Raw genomic sequence first — 23510 nt, forward strand, 5'->3', positions numbered from 1 at the left:
ACCGCCCTGCAGATCTCGGCGGGTGACAGCATCTTGGTTTCTGCCCAGGACACTGCCTGGGCTCTAGTAGAACAGGCCTTGACTTGTAAAGGTGGTGGCTTGCCTGCTTCTATGTAGGCCGCCTTCATGACTTCTTTGATCCAGCGGGCTATGGTTGCTCGCGAGGCCGCTTCCCCTTGCTTCTTCCCACTGTGAAGGACAAATAGATGGTCCGTCTTTCGTTTGGATTCCAACCTTTCCAGGTATTGGACTAGGAGCCTGCCAACATAGAGATGGCGTAGACTTCGAGCCTTTTCCAAATTCTTAAGCTCATCTGGCGATGGAAGCGAGATGGTTTGGTTGAGATGGAAGTGAGACACCACTTTGGGGAGGAACGACGGAACTGTGCGTAACTGGATGGTTCCCGGGGTGAGTCTGAGGAACGGCTCTCGGCAGGACAGTGCTTGTAGCTCGGATATACTATGGGCCGAACCGACTGCCAGCAGGAAGGCTGTCTTCAGTGTTAATAGTCGGAGAGACAGGCCGTGGAGAGGTCTGAAGGAGGTTCCTGCTAGGAAATCTAGGACCAGGTTGAGATCCTACCACCCCAAAGAGGCACCAGCCACTTTAGGGGTGGTCGGATCTGCTTGGCTCCTTTCAAGAAGCGGGAGACATCTGGGTGAGAGGCTATGCTGCAGCTCTTGCTCTTGGTTCCGTAGCATGATAATGCGGCCACCTGTACCTTGATGGAGTTGAGAGACAATCCCTTCTGTAGGCCATTCTGCAGGAATTCCAAAATCGCAAGAATTTTGACTGAGCATGGTATGATGTCGCGGTCCTCACACCAAGCTTCAAATACTCTCCAAATCCTTATGTATGTTAGCGATGTGGAGAACTTGTGTGCTCGGAGTAGGCTGTCAATTACTGCCCCCGAGTATCAGCTCTTCCTTAGGTGAGTCCTCTCAATGGCCAGACCTTAAGAGAGAATCGAGCTGGATCCTCGTGGAGGATCGGTCCCTGTTGGAGCAGGTCTCTGTGTGGAAGTAGTGGCAGGGGGGTCCCTGTCAGTAGTCTTTGCATGTCTGTGTACCACGGTCTTCTTGGCCAGTCCAGGGCCACTAAAAGTACTGGTCCCCTGTGGTGCTCTATCTTGTGGATGATCACGCCCGATAGGGGCCACAGTGGGAAGGCATATAACAGCGTCTCCTGTGGCCAGGTCTGTACCAGGGTATCGATTCCCTGGGACTGGGGTTCCTGCCTGCGGCTGAAGAAACTGGGTACTTGGGCATTGGACCAGTTTGCCAGGAGGTCCATGGTTGGTGTTCCCCAACAGTTTACTATCAATTGGAATGCTGTGGTAGACAGCCTCCATTCTCCTGGATCTAGACTTTCTCTGGTGAGGTAGTCCGCAGCGATGTTTTCTTTCCCGGCGATGTGGATGGCTGAGATCTCTTGAAGATTTGCTTCTGCCCATGACATTTGGAGGTCTTATTTCTAGAGACACCTGTTGGCTTCTGTTCCTCCCTGACCATTGATGTAGGCCACTGTTGTGGCATTGCCAACATTACTTTGACTGCTTTGTCTCGGAGTCTGTGACCGAACCATAGGCAGGCTAGTCTGACTGCCCGGGCTTCTAGGTGATTGATGTTCCATCCCGACTCTTCTTTGTTCCATTGCCCTTGGGCGGTTAGTTCCTGGCAGTGTGCTCCCCATCCTCGTAGGCTGGCATCCATGATAAGTAGGATCCAGGTTGGTGAGGATAATCTCGTTCCCTGGCTCAGATGGGCTTCTTGTAGCCACCATCGTAGTTGGGCCCGAACTCTATCCGGGAGCTGAAGACATACGGTATAGTTCTGGGACAGTGGATTCCATCGTAATAGTAGAGAGCGTTGTAAGGGTCTCATGTGAGCTCGTGCCCATGGCACTACTTCCAGTGTGGATGCTATGAGGCCGAGGACTTGTAGGTAATCCCATGCTGTGGGGTGAAGTTCGCTCAACATGGTTCGTAACTGGGTCATCAGTTTTGATCTCCTTGTCGGTGTCAGGATGACCTTGTCTTGTTTGGTGTCAAACCGGATTCCCAAGTATTCTAGAGATTGGGAGGGCTGAAGGCAGCTATTGTTTGTGTTGACCACCCACCCGAGGCTCTCCAGTAGAGTTTTGACTCTGTTGGTTGCCTGGTGGCTTTCCTCTGGGGATTTTGCCCTGATCAGCCAATCGTCTAGATAAGGGTGCACATGGATTCCTTCCTTCCTCAGTGTTGCTGCCACCATCACCACTATGATCTTGGTGAACGTCCAGGGTGCAGTGGCTAACCCGAAAGGTAGTGCCCGGAACTGATAGTGATGGTCCAGGATTGAGAAGTGTAGAAAACACTGATGCTCTTGATGGATCGGAATGTGTAGGTAGGCTTCCGACAGATCCAGGGATGTAAGGAACTCTCCCGGTTGTATCGCCCTTATTACCGAGCGTAGGGTTCCATGCAGAAGCAAGGAATCTTCAGGTGACAGTTGACCACCTTGAGGTCCAGGATGGGTCTGAACATTCCTTCTTTCTTGGAGACGATAAAATAGATGGAATAATGTCCAGTATTTATTTGTTGTGGAGGCACCGGAATTATAGCCTCTAAGGCTAGCAATCTGGTCAGTGTAGCTTCCACTGCCATCCTCTTGGAAGGGTCGTGGCAGGGAGATTTCACAAACTTGTCCAGAGGGAAGTGGTGGAAATCCAGGTAATATCCCTCTCAAATGATGGATAGAACCCACTTGTCCGAAGTTATCTCGACCCATCTTTGGTAGAATAGGGCAAGTCTGCCCCCTATGGCTTCTTCCTTTGGACGGGTTGGCTGATTTTCATTGTGGGGTGCGGCTGGGGCCGGAGCCTGAGCTGGCTCCCCTTTTGTTGTGCTTGTTCCGAAAGGACTGGCTTCGGACTGCGGGGCGGTGCTTCTATATGGACCGCTTGATATGTGCTTCTATATGGGTTGAAGCGCTGTGATCCTCTGCCCCTGGAGGTTCAGGGGAAGGATTGCTGGTTTCTCTTATTCCTGTCCTCCGGTAGCTGCAGCAGTGGGGACTCGCCCCATTTGTTGGCTAGTTTCTCTAGTTCGCTTCTGAACAGAAGTGTTTCCTTGAAAGGTTTCCTTGTGAGTCTCGTTTTGGAGGATGTGTCGGCCGATCAGTTTCAGAGCCAGATTAGTCTTCTGGCTGCCACGGCGGATGACACTCCTCTAGCTGCGGTGCGTACCAGATCAGAAGCGACGTCCACAAGGAATGATACTGCTGGTTCCAGGGCCTCCCCAGGAGTGTTGTTCCTGGTCTGTGATAAGCAGGCGCGTGTCACCACGGCACAGCAGGCCGCGATCTGTAAAGACATAGTGGAGACGTCAAAGGACTGTTTGAGGATAGATTCCAGACGTCTGTCTTGAGCATCCTTGAGTGCTGCTCCTCCCTCCACCGGGATAGTAGTGCACTTCAAGACCGCACAGACCATGGCATCCACTTTCAGACATGCCAGGAGATCTTTGGCGGCTGGGTCTAGAGGGTACATGGCTGCCAGAGCACGGCCCCCTTTGAACGTAGTTTCTGGGGCATCCCATTCCAGGTCAATTAGTTGTGGGACAGCTTGTAATAGTGGGAAATGGCGGGAGGTCTGATGGAGTCCCTCTAGTAGGGGGTTTATCTTAGGTTCTCCTGAGGTACTTGTGCCCGGGATAGCAAGCTCTTTTAATCTGTGTGTGACCAGGTCTGGAAGCTCGTCCTTGGTGAAGAAGCATATCATGGGTATTGAGGTATTGTCACCTGTGTTTTCATCAGGGTTGTATTTGAGACTTTGATACCCATAAGTACTTTCTCGGTGAGGGGAGTGGGTGAGTGGGGGCAAAAGAGTTGGTTCCTCAAGAGTGCCCCTGGCCAGGATCTCTCCTTTTGCACACACACCCTCAATCCATTTCATCCCTTCCCTCATCTCCTCTAGTCCGCCTTGGCCTGTGATAATAATGGAAAGAAGTTAGCATGGGCCTGTAAGAGTGAGTGTGTTCACAGCCTCTTTCCACTGTTGCCATGGGCCGGGCCACAGTAGAAGAGGGCAGGTAAGGGGAAGAGAGGGGAGGGGAGAGGCATCATCTGGATGCCCCTGTGGCATGTATCAAGTTCTGAGCTGGTGCCAGAAATGGAGTTAACTAGAGATGTGATTCAGCCGTCCATTGCTCCTACCATGTGATAGAGGCCAACCAATGGCACCGATAGCCCCTGTCACATGGTAAGGGCAAAAGGCCATCGGCGCCATTTTGATTAGTGGCAGCCGACGGCCCGAGAGGGGGAGATCACTCCCGGGACCCCCGCTGGACCACCAGGGACTTTCGGTAAATCTTGGGGGGTCGGGAGGGTGGGGGGTTGCAATTAATTAAATTTGAAGGGTTGGGGTGGGTTTGGGTTTTTTGTTTTTTTTAATGTGCCCTTTCTCCTCCCCCCCCCCAAAAAAAAATACGATAAGAAAACCACATGAAATTTTCTTATCATTTCATCACCTCCCCGAAACGCAACGCAATAGGAAATATCGTCTGTTTTCCTATTTTGTTGCAAATGAATGCACATCCCTAGAGTTAACGTACCTGAGAACATTTGAGTTGTGGTCACACTGAGATTGCAGTTGATTAGCAGCATTGAGGGGGTATGTGATGTGTATCAACTTTCTTTCTTCCCTGCTAATCCACATACTCTCTCGAACACACACACATACACACAAGCACATATGCTCCTCCTCTCTCTTTCTCATCCACCCTTCTTCTCCTCCAGACATAATCCTATGACACTCCCCCTTCCCCCAGACCTGATATCAGCACTCTTCACCTTCCCTGACCCCATCACTCTTCATCTTCCCTGACCCCAGCACTCTTCCTCTTTACTCTTTCCTGACTCCAGTTGTCTCCTTCCCCTTCCCTCATCCCCATGAATCACAAATAGCTCCATAACATTTTCTCCAAGGTGTCTCCTTCCTCCTCCTCCTCCTCTACTCTGCCCTCAGTTGAGTCCCAAGTCCTGGGATCGCAGGCTGAGCTGTGTCTGCTCCAGCCCATCCCTTCCTGTTTCTTTCCACATGCTACCTGTTTACACAGGTGGGGAAGGGTGATGCTGGATCAGACACATTGGAGCAGAAAACAATTGATCTGCTTCCTTTTTAGCCCTTCTCCTTCTATTTATCCTCACTTGCCGCCTTGGTGTCTGTTCCAGTCTCATCTCCTCACTCTTGTAGGAACAGGAAGGGTAGGGGTGGGGTTGGAAAATACACTGCAGAGCAGAAAACAGTTGCTCTGCTCCCTTCTCCAGCTCTTCCCTTCCTGTTCTCTGCTGCTTGAAGGGAAGGGGCTTGAGCAACAAATAGCAACTGGAGCTGGATGATGTCTTCAAATTTTGGCACTGGAGGTGACTGCCTGTGTTGCCTATTCATAAAGCTGGGCCTGGGTGTCCCATCTCCTGATTATCAGACAAGAAGCGGGTCACTGTCTGATGAAGTCAGTTGCATGGAACAGAAGAGATGAGTTGGAGGATCCATTTTCACTGGGCACTAACTGAAACAATAAGCACAAAATGTGTCTAACTTGAAAACTAAGGGCTTATGATCTGTTAATTAACATGACAGGTAGACTTAAGCAGCCCATTAGCACAATGATTTTGAGCAATTCAATGCTTGGATTTCCATGAGGAGCAAAGGTTCCCTATACACTCTCAAATTTCTTAACATTATAAACCTGGCTCATAGTCCAGGACTCCTTCACACTTCAAGTTATTCTCCAGTCAAAAAGATTTAGAAAGTTCTTTAGATAAACATAACAGAAAATCCAGTCAAGCATTCCTATATGTATTCTTATTGCTTGATTAATGGTCTTGACTAGCATGTGTGTCAAAGTCTGCTAAATCAGTTAATCGGGTTTACTCCCAAATTTTGGATTATATCAACTACTCTGATTGCTTTAGCAGTGCTCAGTGGAATGTTTGGTTGAAAGGTCAGGGGGTTAGTGTGTGTAATCATGTCTCATGAAGCTATTCAGTATGCTTATTTGATATGCGTTACATTTTTTTGGTTAAGAATACAAAGTGTTGTCTTTCACTCATATTATTCCCATTTTAGATTAACAATGTTATTCTCATAGCAGGATGCTTCTTATTGTTAGTGACCAAGTGTTTTGAACTCCTTGATCTTTCCAACAGACTTAATTCTACCCTGATGATGCCTGCTTTGTTGGGTAATATTGCATAATTAGACACTTGGCAAAGAAACTACACCCTTTCTAAGAAATTATGTCACAGGGTACACTGGAGTGTGTATTCAACACTGTAGTTGATAGCAGATACGCCTTTGAATAATAACTTACTAAATCTGCTTTTTTACAGGGTTTACCCATCCCAGGGGTAAGGATGTTTTCTTATTTTTTTTCTTTGCTTTGTTATGTTCCATTATGATATTTTATTTTGTGTCTTTGTCGCTAGCACCTGTCACAACCTTTCTTCCTCTTGGAATCAGTGAGAGTGTGAGGGATATGGTCCAAAACTGGGGAACAAGCAATGAGAACTGGGGAGAGAAGAAGAGCTGTGGATGAGGGAGTGAAAATTAGAAAGGAAGGTCAGAGTTATTGAAGAGGGGGTGAGAACTGGCAAGGGATCTCAGAGGGGAGGAGAGTGGACCAAAACTGAGAAAGGACTGAGGACTGGAGAGGGAGTCAGAGGGGCTGAATACTGTAGACATATTCAAGAAAGCCTTAAAAACCTGACTGCACATGCAAGAATTTGCAACTGACAATGCTGCTAGACAATAAATGATGATATTGAGTTTGCCTCATTATCTGTTAATTTTTATGTTTTTTATGTTATTTTATCTTTATTGCTTTTGTTTGTACAGACGATTAGGTTTTGACTTTGTATGTTATATTTGTAAACTGCTGCGTTATATAGAAGCCTTTTTAAATAAATAAATAAATAAATAAATAAATAAATAGACAAGCTAGGATGGGAAGCATAGAGGATAAGAGCTGGGAAAAGGAATGAAAATGAGCGCAAAGGGAGGGGTAGATGATAGAGCAGGGAGAGTACAGGGGTGAGAGCTGGGTGGATGGGCTAAGAGTTAGAGAAGGGGAGATGGGCTGGAAGACTCTGGGGAGAGGCAAAGTTATAGACTGATGGATGGAAAGGGACAATGAGTAAAATATGAGGATTAGAAAATTGAGAATGAAGAAGAAGATAAAGGGTGAAAGAACAAGAGAGATGGAGGGGAGGTTTGTGAGAAGGAGATAAAACTTCTGGAGAGCTGGAGAAGTTTGGTAAAGTTAAGAGGTGATAATGAAAAGATTAGGCCACTATGGAGAATAGAAAGATGTAAAGAGGAAAGATGAGAGAAAAAAGTGTGAAAGAAAAGATGGGAGATGAGAATTGGAAAGGTAAAATAGAAAAGAAAACTAGGAAAAGTATACAGGAGAAGACAGTTCAGATGAAAGCACAGCACCGATTGAGAACAATTCAATGAAAAGAAAACATATTTTGAATTTAGATGTTGAAATGTAAGGTATTTTGTACCTATGTTTTAAACAACCCTTTCACAGTGGCCCAATGGTGCTTTTTAGCATATATGCAGATGTGTTAACATTTTATGTGTTTGCATATGCAAAACATTTAAATAGCATGGTAGTAACCTAATTAGGTTTTAAATTGTGTGCATGCATTTATCATGTAAAATGTAATTCCTACTCTGGGGCTGTAGTGAACTGTCATTACATAATAAGTTATCTGCAGAGGGAAGGCAGTGTCTTGGTCCATCTCCTGAAAGGAAATTCCCCACCCCCATGGATATACACATTGCATTCTTCCAACCCTTCCCCCCATACCTCTCAACTTTCCTGGCACAGAGCAACCCTCTCTCTCTTTCTCCAGGCCCCTGTTCCCTCGGATTCTCCCAAAAATACAAAATTGCCCATCCACATACACGCCAGACCCCTCTCTCTTCCAATTCCTGCCGCCTCCATCTCAGAAGAACACCACTGGACATTCTCACATTTTAACATATCCCTTTAAGCATATCAATACTTTAGTACATTTATGTGAGGGGTGAAGTGGAATGGAGTGTGTATGTTTAACAGTTACATAGTTCTCAATCCATAGGCTTAAGTTATTCTTTAAGTCATGATGATAACCCCTGTGCATTATGCGATATTGTAGAAACATAGAAACATGACTGCAGAAAAAGACCATATAGCCCATCTAGTCTGCCCATCCACACAATTAATTCAGCGTTATAATTCTCATCACTTCCTTATAGGTCCCCTGTATTTATATCCCATGCTTTCTTGAATACATATACTGTTTTTGTCTTCACTGCCTACACTGGGAGACTGTGCCACATATCTCTGTGAAGAAATATTTCCTAAGATTACTTCTGTGACTACCCCTTTCACCCTCATCTCGTGATCCCTCGTTCTAGAGCTTCCTTTCCATTGAAAAAGGCTCACCTCCTACGCATGGAAACCTTTGAGATATTTGAATGTCTCTATCATATCTACTAGGGATGTGAATCGTTTTCCATATCGTCTTAACGATAGAAATCGTGTGGCAGGGCAAGAAAATCGTCTTAGGCACGATTTTTTAGTTAAAAAATCGTTAAAAATCGTTTTTTCCGATTAGTGCGCACTAACTCGGGTTAGTGCGCACTAACTCGAGTTAGTGCGCACTAACTGGGAGTTAGTGCGCACTAACTGAAAATGATACAATTTGACACTTTTCAGGTCAGTTAAGGTCAGTTTAGGAATGAATATGTATTCCTATTGGCTACCCTCTTATTTATTCATGTTACCAAGTTTCCTACTGACAGTATATGGGGGATGGGAAATGGAAACAGTTGGTAGCTTGACAAAACAAGTAATGTGATCAGTCAATGTGACTAGAACTTGTGCCCTAACCCTGATACCAGGGGTATTGTGATCTTCCTGCACACAGTGCCCTATCCCTATTAATACCAGGAGTGTTGTGATCTTCCTGCACACAGTGCCCTATCCCTAATACCAGGGGTGTTGTGATCTTCCTGCACACAGTGCCCTATTCCTGATACTGGGGGTGTTGTGATCTTCCTGCACACAGTGCCCTATTCCTGATACCGGGGGTGTTGTGATCTTCTTGCACACATCCCGGTATCAGGGATAGGGCACTGCATGCAGGAAGATCACAACACTCCTGGTATTAATAGGGATAGGGCACTGCATGCAGGAAGATCACAACACTCCTGGTATTAATAGGGATAGGGCACTGCATGCAGGAAGATCACAACACCCCTGGTATCAGGGATAGGGCACTGTGTGCAGGAAGATCACAATACCCCGGAGGAGTGAGGGTCAGGCAGCTCCCCCCTGTCTGTGAAGCCAGCCTCTCACTAGTAATGCAGGGAGGGAGCTGTCTCAGACTTCACCATCCTCCCCCCCCCTCACCCACACACCATTCACTAGCTGGGACATGGGGGAAGTCAGGAGTGAGGGTCAGGCAGCTCCCCCCTGTCTGTGAAGCCAGCCTCTCACTAGTAATGCAGGGAGGGAGCTGTCTCAGACTTCACCATCCTCCCCCCCCCCCCCCCTCACCCACACACCATTCACTAGCTGGGACATGGGGGAAGTCAGGAGTGAGGGTCAGGCAGCTCCCCCCTGTCTGTGAAGCCAGCCTCTCACTAGTAATGCAGGGAGGGAGCTGTCTCAGACTTCACCATCCTCCCCCCCCCCCCTCACCCACACACCATTCACTAGCTGGGACATGGGGGAAGTCAGGAGTGAGGGTCAGGCAGCTCCCCCCTGTCTGTGAAGCCAGCCTCTCACTAGTAATGCAGGGAGGGAGCTGTCTCAGACATCACCATCCTCCCCCCCCCCCCTCACCCACACACCATTCACTAGCTGGGACATGGGGGAAGTCAGGAGTGAGGGTCAGGCAGCTCCCCCCTGTCTGTGAAGCCAGCCTCTCACTAGTAATGCAGGGAGGGAGCTGTCTCAGACTTCACCATCCTCCCCCCCCCCCCCTCACCCACACACCATTCACTAGCTGGGACATGGGGGAAGTCAGGAGTAAGGGTCAGGCAGCTCCCCCCTGTCTGTGAAGCCAGCCTCTCACTAGTAATGCAGGGAGGGAGCTGTCTCAGACTTCACCATCCTCCCCCCCCCTCACCCACACACCATTCACTAGCTGGGACATGGGGGAAGTCAGGAGTGAGGGTCAGGCAGCTCCCCCCTGTCTGTGAAGCCAGCCTCTCACTAGTAATGCAGGGAGGGAGCTGTCTCAGACTTCACCATCCTCCCCCCCCCCCCTCACCCACACACCATTCACTAGCTGGGACATGGGGGAAGTCAGGAGTGAGGGTCAGGCAGCTCCCCCCCTGTCTGTGAAGCCAGCCTCTCACTAGTAATGCAGGGAGGGAGCTGTCTCAGACTGGTATCAGGGTTAGGGCACTGTGTGCAGGAAGATCACAACACTCCTGGTATTAATAGGGATAGGGCACTGTAAGAGATGACTGTAGTAGATGGAATAAAGATCTGATGTTTCTGCTCTCCTCACACCAAACAAAAACAACACACAAGCAGAGAAGCCCTTCTTACAAAGCTGAGCTAGTGAGTTAAGTAGGAGGAAAAGTAAACATACTTGTGCCAGTGTGGCTACTTAAAAAATACACTTACCAACAATCAATTACATATATTTGAACTGTGTACAGTTCCAGCCAGGACCACCTTTCTAAAATGCACAGTGATTGGCAAATTCAACATGCACTAGCATTTCAGGTGCCTGCTAACAAAAATAATAAACAAACAAGTTCTAGTCACGTGAGTGCTGATCATTACATTACTTTTTTTGTCAAGCTTCCAACTGTTTCCATTTCACATCCCCCCAACCATTACCTCAGTATTAGCCTTGGTAACATCAATAGATAAGAGCACAGCCAGCCAATAGGAATACATACATACATATTCATTCCTAAGTGACCTTTACTGACCTGGGAAGTGTGAACACTTTGTTTCATTTTCTGTTGGTGTTCGTTAGTTTCCAGTTCCATTTCCCATCCCCCCAACCATCACCTCAGTGGTAACCTTGGTAACATCAATAGATAAGAGAGCAGCCAGCCAATAGGAACACATATTCATTCCTAACTGACCTTCAGTGACCTGGAAAGTGTTTATTTGTATCATTTTCAGTTAGTGCGCACTAAATCGAGTTAGTGCGCACTAACGGGGAGTTAGTGCGCACTAACTCGAGTTAGTGCGCACTAACACGATTTAACGATTTTTAACGATAAATCGTTAGAATTTCTATTGTATCGTGTTCCATAACGATTTAAGACGATATAAACATTATCGGACGATAATTTTAATTGTTGAAAAACGATTCACATCCCTAATATCTACCCTATCTTGCCTTTCCTCTAGGAGTTTACATGTTTTAAGTCTATCCCCATATGCTTTAGAATGAAGACCAATGACCATTTTAGTAGCCACCCTCTGGTTCGACTCCATCCTGTTTATATCCTTTTGGAGGTGCAGTCTCCAGAATTGCACACAGTATTCCAAGTGAGGTTTCACCAGGGACCTATACAAGGGTAATATCACCTCCCTTTTTCTGCTGATCCTTCCTCTCCTTATGCAGCCAAGCATCTTTCTGGCTTTTACCATTGCTTTATCCACCTATTTGGCCACCTTAAGATCATCAGATACAATTATTCCCAGATCCTGTGCTTCCTTTGTGCTTAGAAGAATTTCACTTCCAATACTGTACCTCTCCCTTTGGTTTTTGCAGCCTAAATGCATTACCCTGCATTTTTTTAATCATTAAATCTAGTCTAGACCAGTGATTCTCAACCGGTGTGTCATGACACACCAGTGTGTCGCAAGCACCAACAGGTGTGTCACATGCCACCTGCAGCCAGCAGGGCCAAAGATTGGAGTTGCTAGCTGCTGCAGGCTACTGCTGGAAAACAGGCCAGTGGAGCCAAAGATCGGAGGCGTTGGCCGCCACAAGACCAGGCCAGCATGGCCGAAGACTGCAGCCGTTTAACTGGGAGCTGATGTGTGTGTGGGTATGTATTTGAGATCAGGAAGATGCTTCTATGTCTGTGTCTGTATGTATTTGAGAGAAGGAGGGTGCTTCTATGTATGTGTGGTGTGTATGTGAGAGGTGGAGGATGCTTGTGTGTGTGTGTGATGTGTATGAGAGATGGGGAGGGTGCTTGTGTGTATGGTGTATATGTGAGGGGGAGGTGCTTGTGTGTGTGTGGTGTATTTGTGAGATAAGGAGGGTGCTTGTGTGTGTGGTGTGTATGTGTGACAGAGAGGGTGCTTGTTTCTGTGTGGTGTATATGTGAGGGGGAGGGTGCTTGTGTGTGTGTGTAGTGTATATGTGGGAGGGGAAGGGTGCTTGTGAGAGTGGTGTGCATGTGAGGAGGAGGATGCTTGTGTTTGTGTGTGATGTGTATGTGGGAGGGGAAGGGTGCTTGTGTGTCTGGTGTGCATGTGAGAGGGAGAGGATGCTTGTGTGTGTGGTGTGCATGTGAGAGAGGAATGGTGCTTCTGTGAGAGTATGTGTGGTGTGTATGTGAAGAAAGAGAGTGTGCTTCTCAATGTGTGTGTTAGAGAGATGGAGCATGTTTCTAGCTGGCTGTGGCTGTGAGAGAGAGCGAGCGAGCATGTATGTGATTGAGAGCCGATGTGTAAGTGAGTGAAAGCATGTGTGTGATTGACAGCCTGTGTGCAAGTGAGATAGAGAGAACATGTGTGAAATTGAAAGCCTGTGTGTAAGTAAGAGAGATAGAGCATTGTGTGATTGAAAGAGACTTGTCAGAAAGATGATGTGTGTATGTGTGAGAAAGATTGATCAGAGGTGACTGGTATCTTTTTGTTTGTATGTGTGTGTGAGAGACAGAGAGACTGGTCAGAGAGATGAATGGTGTTTGAGAGACAGAAAATGATACTGAGGGTGTGACTAGTGTGTGTGTGTGTGTTAGAGAGAGACAGAGACTGGTTGTGGTCCCTAAGGAAGAGGACCATGAGGACAGCTTCAGCAGCTACTGCTGCTTCTGGTGTGGCCTGCAAGGGAAAGGAGTAGGAGAACTGTTGGAGAGGGTAAGTAAAGGTGGCTTTTTAAGTTCAATTTTCCTGATTGACTGCCATTTTAATTATTAGGTATTATAGGATGGGTCTGCTGTTTTGAAATACTTTATTGGTGTTTGGAGAACTTTTAATAATTTTTAAGATCTTTTAATTGTTTTTAATTGTTAGATGTTATTCTGTTCATCAGCTGTTTCAAAATATTTTTTCATATAGTTTTAAAATTATTTCTGTGTGGGGATCTATAACAGCGTGGCTTTTTCTGTTTTCCTAATAGGAGGTGTATTGGTATTTAGGGCCTGGTTTAATATTTGTAGTGTTGCCATTTTGTAGGCAGGGTTGTTCCATTTGAGTGTATGCAATAATGTAGGTGGAACTTTGTGCAGATTAGTTTGTGTGCATTATTGCAGATCCTGGTATTATGTTAGGTGCTAATTTTCTGTTTCCCTTTCTACAGTTTTGTACTGCATGCAGAGTGGCTTTTTTGGATTTCCATTCCAGTTTCTGTTTCCATATTTGTAATTTGTAGCCTTTCTGTACTTAGTGAAGGTCGATTTTGTGTGTATGACCAAGGTGAGGTATTTAACTAGCATGTAGGCTAGTAAAATACCTCATCTTATTTGTTGTGTTTTCTCAATAGGACATGCATTGGTAGTGAACTGCTGTCCTTTTGTAAGTAGGGCTATTGCGCCTTTTAGTAGAGGGTGTTTGTGTTATTGTTATTGAGATAACACCAGAATATATTTTTTGTATGGTAAGTTGCATGGGGATTGTTCTAGTTCTGCTTTTTACCCATTGCTGAGGGTCGGGGGTGAGGGTTCCTGTGGATGAAAAGTGTACATTTACAATTAACCTTGTGACTGTCATGTGTTCAGTGTGTCACGCTTGTGAGAACTATCTATCAGGTGTGTCCCGACAGGAAAAAAAGGTTGAGAACCACTGGTCTAGACAATTTCTTAAGCTTTGCTAGACCCCTCCTCATGTTTCCACACCTTCCTGCAGTCGACCCTGTTGATGATTTCAGTATCATCAGCAAAAAGACAAACCTTTCCCAGCAATCCATTTATAATGGCGCCCACAAAAATGTTGAAAAGAATCGGTCGAAGGACTGATCTCTGAGGCACACCACTAGTAACACTCCCCTCCCTAGGGAAAACTCCATTTCGCACTACCCTTTGTCACCTCCCACTCAGCCAGTTTATCATACAGAGATCATTCAAAAATCTCATCCTGAGTTAAAGGGCATCTAATCCGAGACACATGCGACTCCTGGGATTCTTTATTCCTGCATCTTTCTCTCTCTCTCTTTCATGCACCACGTCTTAATGCACTAATTAAAAATAAGCCACACTATTTTCCTGTATTGCTGTTCATCTGCCAGAATATTTTCAAAATCTAGATCTCTCCTTTATGTATTGCACAAGCATGATAATATTATTTTTCTGAAATTTAAATCTGGAATTTATTTTTATTTCTAGGGATTTCCTTTCAGTCCATTTGGGGTAAGATCATGTTTTGTGTTTCTTGTACTAGAGTTGGTGAGTGTGATCTCAGCTGGATTTTCTCCAGAGGCTTTGTGCCCTATGTCCAATTTCCAGAATGTTAATTGCAAACTGTCATACCCCCCTACCTTATTTTCTCCAATAGCTGGTGACACGCACAATGTACCTGATGTTACTTGGGCAGTTTAAGTATTACAAACACTTATGAAGAAGAAATATGGGGGTTCTTTCTAATATGTCTCACAGCAGGTACCTCTCCTATTATATGAGTGTTTACCATAAGTTTGGACGAGAAGAATGACTTTCCTTGCCTCGGTCATCTTGTAATCCCCTTTTCCAAACTTGTGAGAGGGTGCATTCTTTTATGATAAAGAGACAAGAAATAATTTAGATTGTCACTAGATTTATTTCTATCGGACCAGATTCAACCAAGTACTTTTTGGACTCTGGAGGGAAGAAGTGTAAAAGAAGTCTGTCAGAAATGCATTAAAATTAGTACTTTGGAGTAAAGGTCCCACAGTACATTTTGCAGGTTTTTGGTTGCGCAAATTTTCCATGGCTTTTCCCTCCCCCTTTACACAAATGGCAGGAAATTAAAGCCATAGGGGGCAGAAGGTATAAAGATTCCAAATTGTGCAAGCAAACTCACAGCTTTTTTGCATGATTTTTGTGCCCTGCTTTTGTCTGAAACTTTAAATCTGGCCAGGTAAGTAGTTTTTCTTGAGCATCTCTCAGCCTTGGCAGGAAAGGATAGTAAGGCCTAGGAAGACGTTGAAGAAAGCCTCTGGTCTGACAGGGTTCAGTTCATTTGAATGGGTTCTTCAGAACGGGATTTGGGTCTCTTCTCCATGCATGCCATATTTAGAAAGTTATTTAAACATACTTTTATTAAACATAGATCCCATGCATTTTCTAGTTTGAGCCTTACTAGCAAGTGGATGCATTTTGTAGCATTAAATGCCTTGCCAGTCTGATATGCTGCTACTATTACTACTTATCATATCTACAGTGGTACTAGATTTGATGCTATAATAAAAAGACTGCAGAAACTGTGCTTTTGTTCTCATGGAATGTTAATGAAAATTAGATGCCTCACAATAATTTATTTTATTTTCCTGCAGGGTTTTCCTTTCCTAGGGGTAAGACTGATTTTTTTTCCCCTTCATGTCCATTTTTTTAATTGTACTGAAGAGTTTCTTCCTTATAAGCACAGATGCTGATTCAGTCTTTCTGGCTTTTACCTAGGAGATGTTTATCTATGACAAAGGTTTGAATAGTGCAGCAGCAGATGTATTTCCCAATCAGTGCTCCCTAGATTACAGCATCTTAATCCTTTATTGGGAGTATCTAACTGCAGTCCTAAAGGCTGCAAACTGGTCTGGTTTTCTTGGATATCCCTAATGTTTATGCATGGAAAACATTTGCATGCACTGCCTCAATTGTATGCAAATGTATCTGAATATCAGACCACTTTGCGACCCTTGAAGACTAGAACTGGACACTCCTGCATGCTTCCACACCTATTTCTATGTATCAGCGTTTAGCTCCATAGATAAAGTAGTGTGGTTGCTATGTTACTCCACTGAGATATGTAGAAATAAAGGTCATCAAAAAGGTTATAGATGAAACCTTTTAATTGGACTCTTTTCAAGGGCTATACACTCTGCATCAAGTTAATGCATTTGTATATCTGTTGAAAGCTAGTCACAAACATATTAAGTTAGTCCCATCAGAAGATGTCACCTACAATCTCTTTGTAGACCATTATGTCCAGATATTTACAGATCGGAACCGTCTGAACAAACTTGGGAAAGATTATGTGATGCTGGTGAAACATCACCACCTTCCATCTCAGCCCCCACCATCCCTTCTTGGGCTTCTCAACTTTCTTCTGAGAACCTGCCCTGGACTGGGGAAACTTTACAGGAGATTGTGGCTAGTATTCATGGACTTAGATAATGGCAACTCCTGATATCCAAGCTAAGAATGCAGGTGCAAGATTTTGTTTCTGTGACAAGGCTTCAGGTCATTTGTTACGAAGAAACCTGCTGGGGAAAGTCATATCAGACAAAATCCCCACCTGCTATTTTAAAACCCCATAGAGGAAATAGTCCGTTTTTGTTTTTCTATATAAATCCTTTAAAAAAACTGAAAGATTTTTTGATTGGTGTTTATGGTCAAGAGATTGAACATTCTTTACAGCATCCTGCTCAAAGACCTGGAACAAATATCTGTGATCTTTTGTTGATTGACAGTCATGCAGTGAAATTAAGGATCCAGCTTTTTGGTTTAAACCTGAAACAATCTTTACAGCATCATTTTCTGAAATCATTTGAAAAAACAAAAAAGATAAACTTGGGGAAAAAATGGAAAAGAATCAGATATAAGAGGGTTGAGGTGTCTTGAAGGTCATGTATCAGTAGCATGGGATCTTCTTAGTGTTTGGGTAATTGCCAGGTTCTTGTGGCCTGGTTTGGTCTCTGTTGGAAACAGGATGCTGGGCTTGATGGACCATTGGTCTGACCCAGCATGGCAATTTCTTATGTTCTTATGCTCTTATGTAAAATAGTAATGACGGCAGAAAAAGTCCAAAATGGTCTATCTAGTTTGCCCAGCAAGCTTCCCAAGGTAGTAACTGCCACTCTGTGCAGGTTACCCCCATGTTTCTCTTAAGGGTAGTAACTGCTGCTCTGTCCCACGAAAGTCCCGAGCCTCTTCCTCCCTCTCACCCAGACCCCACGACTAAAATCGCAGCTAGAAGGGCCGGGAAATCAGAATCGCTCCATGCTGAAATCTGGAGTTAAAGCTTCTAAGATTTCCCACGGTTCCACCGACGACTTGTAAGTAGAGGACACTGGGGTCCCAGGCACTAATAGCCTGTGCTTCCCTCAGCGATCCGCACTGCTTTGATTTAGGTTGTGTTTGTTAAAATAGTGCTGTGGGCAGCTTCCCACTACCTGCCGCCCAAGCAGGCTTAATTCGGGAGGCTACTGTTTTCTTGTCGCGGCTGAGTTCTCACCCAAGATGGCGGCCGGGAGAGCAGGGAATCAAGAACTGCACTTACTTCAAAAACGTCCGACCTGCTGCAAGAATCACGCTTTATGATTTGCGGTTTTAGCCCATGATTTGCGCCCAAGCCGATGCTGTGCTGTAAGGACGATTTTTGTGATTTTGTTTGCAGCAAATTTATGAATGTATTGAGAAACCTGGCTGGAGTCTCAGACATCAGCAGCCATTCCTGCTCGCAGTGAACAGCGCCCCCCCCCCCCCCCCCATGTTTCACTTAAGGGTAGTAACTGCCGCTCTGTGCAGGTTACCCTCATGTTTCACTTAAGGGTAGTAACTGCCGCTCTGTGCAGGTTACCCTCATGTTTCTCTTAAGGGTAGTAACTGCTACTTCGTGCCGGTTAAGCTTTTTTATTTATTCCCATCCTCTAGCCTTTAAGGATCCACAGTGTTTATCCCATGCCCCTTTGAAATCCTTCACAGTTTTAGTCTTCACTATTTCCTCCGGAAGGGCGTTCCAAGCATCCACCACCCTCTCAGTGAAGAAATATTTCCTGACATTGGTTCTAAATCTTCCTTCCTGGCGTTTCAAATCGTGACTCTTAGATCTACTAAATTGTTTCCAATGGAAAAGGTTTGTTGACGACCATGGATCATTAAAACCTTTCAAGTATCTGAAGGTCTGTATCATATCACCCCTGCTCCTCCTCTCCTCCAGGGTATACATATTCAGGGTCTTCAACCGCACATAAGTCAACAATAAATTGGCCTAATTGAAATTTTCTACTCCTAGGGGGTGTATAGTGCTAAAATATAGCACTATATACCCTCAAAAAGCAGTAAGTAACTTTGAAATAAAAAGTGTTTTTCTCTGGAGCTTGGCGCTTTATCCTGAGTGTACATATTCACACTCCAATTATACTCTGCTCAACATTGAAGTGTTGCAGTCCTATTCTCAGCAGGATAATGGAGCATTGCTGTTAAGCGAACGCCTTTAAAATATGGAACAGTTCAACAAATCTGGAAATATTTTAAAGATTTCTCAAATAGGCACTGTGAATCTTTTTTTTTAAGAAAAATCTGAAGCAGATCTGAAAATCCATTTTCGCATCATCAAAAAATGTGAAGCAGATTTCATTAGATCTGCAAATATGCTTCTGATTTTCCAAGGAGCTAAGGCAGATTTCTTCATACTTGGATATTCCCCAGATTCTCTAAGGAAAATGGGGAAAACTCCAAAATAGTTCATCACAGTTGAACTAGTTTTAACCTGCCTGATCTGAATTTGACTTTAAATTGCTCACACATCACTACTCCTTGGTATTCATCAAGCCCCAAAACCTGAAGATCTCCCCCCTTTCTGGGGATGCATCTAGACTAGTGCTATTGAATTTTACTGTGTTGTAGTATTGTGTTGTACTGTATAACAGCAGGATAACATTTCAACTATCAGACTTTTGAATTACCAATGTTGAAGTCTATTCAAATCCTAACCTTGTTAAGTGGTGCACTTTTAAATCTGTTTTCTTTCTTTTATAGAAATAAAATGCTATATCTGTGATTCAAACGCAGCAGTTGGGCAGGACTTCTGTAAGTAGTCTGTCTTACACCAACTATGTCATTCTGATTGTGTTAATGCTCTTATTTCAATCCTTTTTTTTTTTTTATTTATATTGGGGATTTACATCTTTGTCAAAAGAATGTGCTGCCTAAGGCTCAAACTTTGCATCTGTTTCCTCAGTCCAGCATAATGGAATTGCTTTTAATATTTTTGCATTATTAGAAGGGCAATTCATGCTAATGGAGAACCAGAGAAGAGCTGGATGGCCTGGACAAAGACATATTATTACATCTCCTCTTTGTATAGATTAATTCGTTCAGATTACATGTCCTTCCCTACCCCTAAGCTTTGCCCTGTGTGTTCAACATGTGTTATAATGGGCCAAATGTATTTCTTTTTTTCTGATGATTAATTCTTTGTCTCTATAACAATAACATATTTTTTTTATTACAATTAAGTTTTACTGGTGTTTATCACAGCAGCCCTGTATCCTCTGAGTATGGATTTCAGCTGTAATATATGATAACAAGTTGTACACCTTTACAACCAAGACAATTACGTTAGACTATTTTAAACATGAATTCCTATGTATTAAAAACAACCATCCACGGCTTATATTATATACTTCTCTATTATTAAAGTAATAGTTAATGATCATCATTATGTAAATTGCTCAAGTGGCCATGTTATGATTTTTTTTCAGTGATAGACTGTGAGGGAGACTATAAAAAGGAGGCTGACCCTTTTACAGAATATCTATACTAAAGTGCTTATGTGTTTGCCCAGCCACTCCAATAAGAAATCCCTTTAACAAGAAATTTGCATCTGCTTATAACATAATAGAAAACTGTTTATCAATCAGCTTTCTCCATTTCTCAGATTTACAGTTCTTCTTAGAGAGAGGGTGGCTCCTGCTGCTTTGTACTGGGATGTCAATAGTACTAGAGTTACAGATGTCAAAACACCAAACACAAACAGAGTATACCATTACCAAGTGAAAATGTCAAAAACTTTAAAACTGCCTTTTTTAAAATTTGTTCAGTTTGGTTATGAACTAGTGATTCTCACATGGAATGACAGCATATAAAACATTTAAATAAATAAGCAGATATCTTGAGATTTTCTAATGCATGTGATTTTTATTTTTATGGAAGAGTTTGCACCTTTCCATCATCTAGGGATATACAAATTTGATTACTAGGAAGCATCTCTCTGTTTGACAGAATCTATGTGCGCTGAGAATCATGAAACATGGAATGATTCAGTTTTGCTTCACTGTCATAAAATGTTCCAGAATCATCAGGAGGCACCACAACTAATAGCAAGATAATCATCTCATATCAATCCTATAAACACATTGTTCATGAACTGGGAATTATTTGATTTGTCGGGCATTGTAAAGTTAGATTTTTGACCTACTGCTCCCTGGTGTTTTATTTTGAAATTATTATTTTATTTATGTATTTAAATGTATTACTTGCCTAATCACAACAGTAAGGCACAACAAAATAATCAGATCAAAACAATCACATAAAAATAACAGTATTAACATAATACATAATGTATAACCATATAGCTAATCATTTAAATTCCTTCAAAACATCTGCATATAATACAATGATAAAATCATTCAAATCACCTATCATAAAACATCAGCATTGGCATTGCATATGCAATCAGAGACTTGGAAAAGGTTTTAGGCCAAAATGAATGAACATTTCTCTCAGCTACCTTAATCCAACATAGTGTGCAACAGAGTCTACTGTTCTCAGCAGTAGTTGGTGCAGTGACGAGTGGACTTATTGAAAAAGGAAAACATTTGTTTGGAATAAGGCTCATGAGCTGGTGTGAAAGTAATATATTGGAGGTTAGTGATCTATACTCCTAAATCAGTTTAAAATGCTAAGGCTTTATCTATTTACAAAATACATAAAGTTCCTTGGTATACAAACTCTTGATTTCTAAATAGTGTTTACTCTGTAGGAAAACCAATCAAATAATAAACCTGCTTAGTTAAATTAAGGAGAAAAAAGATTATATTACAAAGTGAAAAAAATGTGCTTAATCAGAAAAACAAGACATGATACATTTACAAACCAGATATATTTAGGATGTATTACTGTGTTTAGTGAATCTTTGTAGGCACAGAAAATCATTATACATGATAATAATAATAATAATAATAATAATCTTGAATTCTAATGGTTTACTATTATAATAGTCAGATTAAAAAAGAATGAAAGGAAACTTGCAACTGTAAGAAGTTTTATTCTTATTAAAGCTATTCAGTATTCTATTTTATTATGCATGCATAATGAAAAAACTGTAAAGGATTATAGTTTAAAAAAAAATAAACATTTTTCTTAGTCACCAAGAGACAATATGGAATAAATAGTCACATGCCTGCAGTATCAGTTGATTCAGGAAAGATTTGAGGTTAAGTGCACAGCACCAGCTCTTTTATACATAACAGGAAATCCCAGACGTACACATTTGCTTCAAGTAAATACTGCTCAGTGGAGTTGTAATGAGTTGCCTCAGTAATCCACAGCAAACCTGCAGAACTGAGGCAGATTTTTTTTTTAATTGCAATTTGTTGATCAAGGAAACCCTGATTAAGGCAAAGGAAAACATAAAGAGTCTCAAGCCAAACTTATTGGAGGCCTGTTAATGAAACTTTCTGGCAGTCATTAGGCCTTGAGGCCTAGGAGGTATTAAAGTACTGTTTTCATTAACCTTCAGGCAGTATATGGTGACTAAGTGAATTTGTTAAAGATTTAATCAAATTACAGAATAGATGAAACCCTTTCATGTAAAAATAAGCCTTATTTAGCTACTGATGAGCTTTTCCTTTTGAAATTCTATTCTATAGTTTATTATACAATTGTGTGCTCTCTTTAAAATGGTATCCAGCTATCCTCATAATCTAGAACAAATTATGCACTTTCTATCATGGAGAGAGAGAGAAAAAAAAAAGATCCAAGCCCTAAACGTCTAATAAAATAATAAGGCTGCAAATTTAAATATGTTTTAAAAACACACTGCAGTTTGTCTTTTGTCATGGAAGGAGACTGAACTGATGTTTTTCTGTTCACAGATCACCCTGGATAGTGAAACCCATCCTCAGTGCAAACTGAGTTTCTACCATGACTGTACTTTTGGAAGTCTTTAACTTATATTGCATTTTGTGCATTTCTATTGGAATTAATATCCTGAAAGCCAGAAATATTATCCTGTAATAAATATTGATTAATATATATATATTGTACCCACATATTACTAAATTTGGTCCATTCAGTCTTGCATGTACATAAGACACAAACGTAATTTTCTTAAAGAAATAAAGATGCTGGATCGGGAGCAGTAGCCTCTGCCTTCCACTCTAGCTGCAATAGACAAAAAAGGAAGCAAGCTTCAAAAGGTTCCAGGTTGGCGATCTGTCATGACAGAAAATCACCACTGATAAGGCACCAGGAACAACGTAATCACTGTATAAGACTCCAGAAAGATGTTTATTGTCAGATATCTTTTAGTATATTTGATAGCTCACTGTATAGTACAAATAACTTTAACTACTAATCTGATACATTATTTTTAATAAAATGCATTGTGCAATAATTGTATTTAATGTCATTGTATAAAAAGTAGACCAAGAGCACAAAATATAGTTAAAATTGATATTATGCATTCTACAACTGGAAAGTACTTACTGGTTTTATAATCTTATATGAATTTGTATTGTTTCATTTGTCCAACCAATTACTAATGACTGCTGCTATATGTGACTTTCTTTATAAGATACAATTATTCATTATCAATAAAAACTGCTAGTTAACTTTAACATTTTTTAGTCTTTTTAAAAATCTTTTTTTTTAACATTATTGCTCTAAAAAATATAATTCTCCACCTATCCATCCACCTACAATGAAATATTTACAAAACTGAGATGCCAGTGTATCTCTAGCTTTCACAGAAGTGTGTAATTAAATAAAAGTTTAAAGAAGTGTGTATTATTAAATGCAACAGTGCTCATCTGAAAGGGTATTTACTGGCACATGATGCCCCAGGTAGAGGTGTCAGGGTTCTTCAGAAAAGCCGTATATTTATCAGGGGCATTAATAAGTGACATGAAAGCAATATAGCAGTATTCTATAACTAGAGTTTCTGCTTTTTTGGTATTTTTGTCCGACAAGACTCAAAGCCTGATGGGTGCTCTGAGCTGCAGGCAGTCCCAGGTTCCTTCTGCTGCTGGTGTCTGCAGCCTGAGCACTCTGCTGCCACAGCTACTGCTGCTAAGAGCTAGGGTTGCCAACTAGGGATGTGCATTCATTTTCAATGAATGTGCAATCTG

General features: G+C 42.7%; 1 protein-coding gene across 2 annotated transcripts in view; it reads left to right on the forward strand.

Moving 5' to 3' along the window:
• Positions 1-23000, forward strand: part of LOC115080664 (U1 small nuclear ribonucleoprotein C-like) — a 32608-nt gene extending 9608 nt beyond the window's left edge. For both annotated transcript variants that reach the window (XM_029585011.1, XM_029585019.1), the window contains 5 exons: positions 6372-6389; positions 14569-14592; positions 15714-15731; positions 19138-19188; positions 22257-23000. In XM_029585011.1, coding sequence (XP_029440871.1) covers positions 6372-6389; positions 14569-14592; positions 15714-15731; positions 19138-19143 — 66 coding nt within the window. In that variant the 3' untranslated portion in view covers positions 19144-19188; positions 22257-23000. The remainder of the gene's footprint in view (positions 1-6371; positions 6390-14568; positions 14593-15713; positions 15732-19137; positions 19189-22256) is intronic.
• Positions 23001-23510: the final 510 nt, after the last annotated feature.

This window comes from Rhinatrema bivittatum, chromosome 1 (genome assembly GCF_901001135.1).
Source record: "Rhinatrema bivittatum chromosome 1, aRhiBiv1.1, whole genome shotgun sequence".
Taxonomy (NCBI): domain Eukaryota; kingdom Metazoa; phylum Chordata; class Amphibia; order Gymnophiona; family Rhinatrematidae; genus Rhinatrema; species Rhinatrema bivittatum.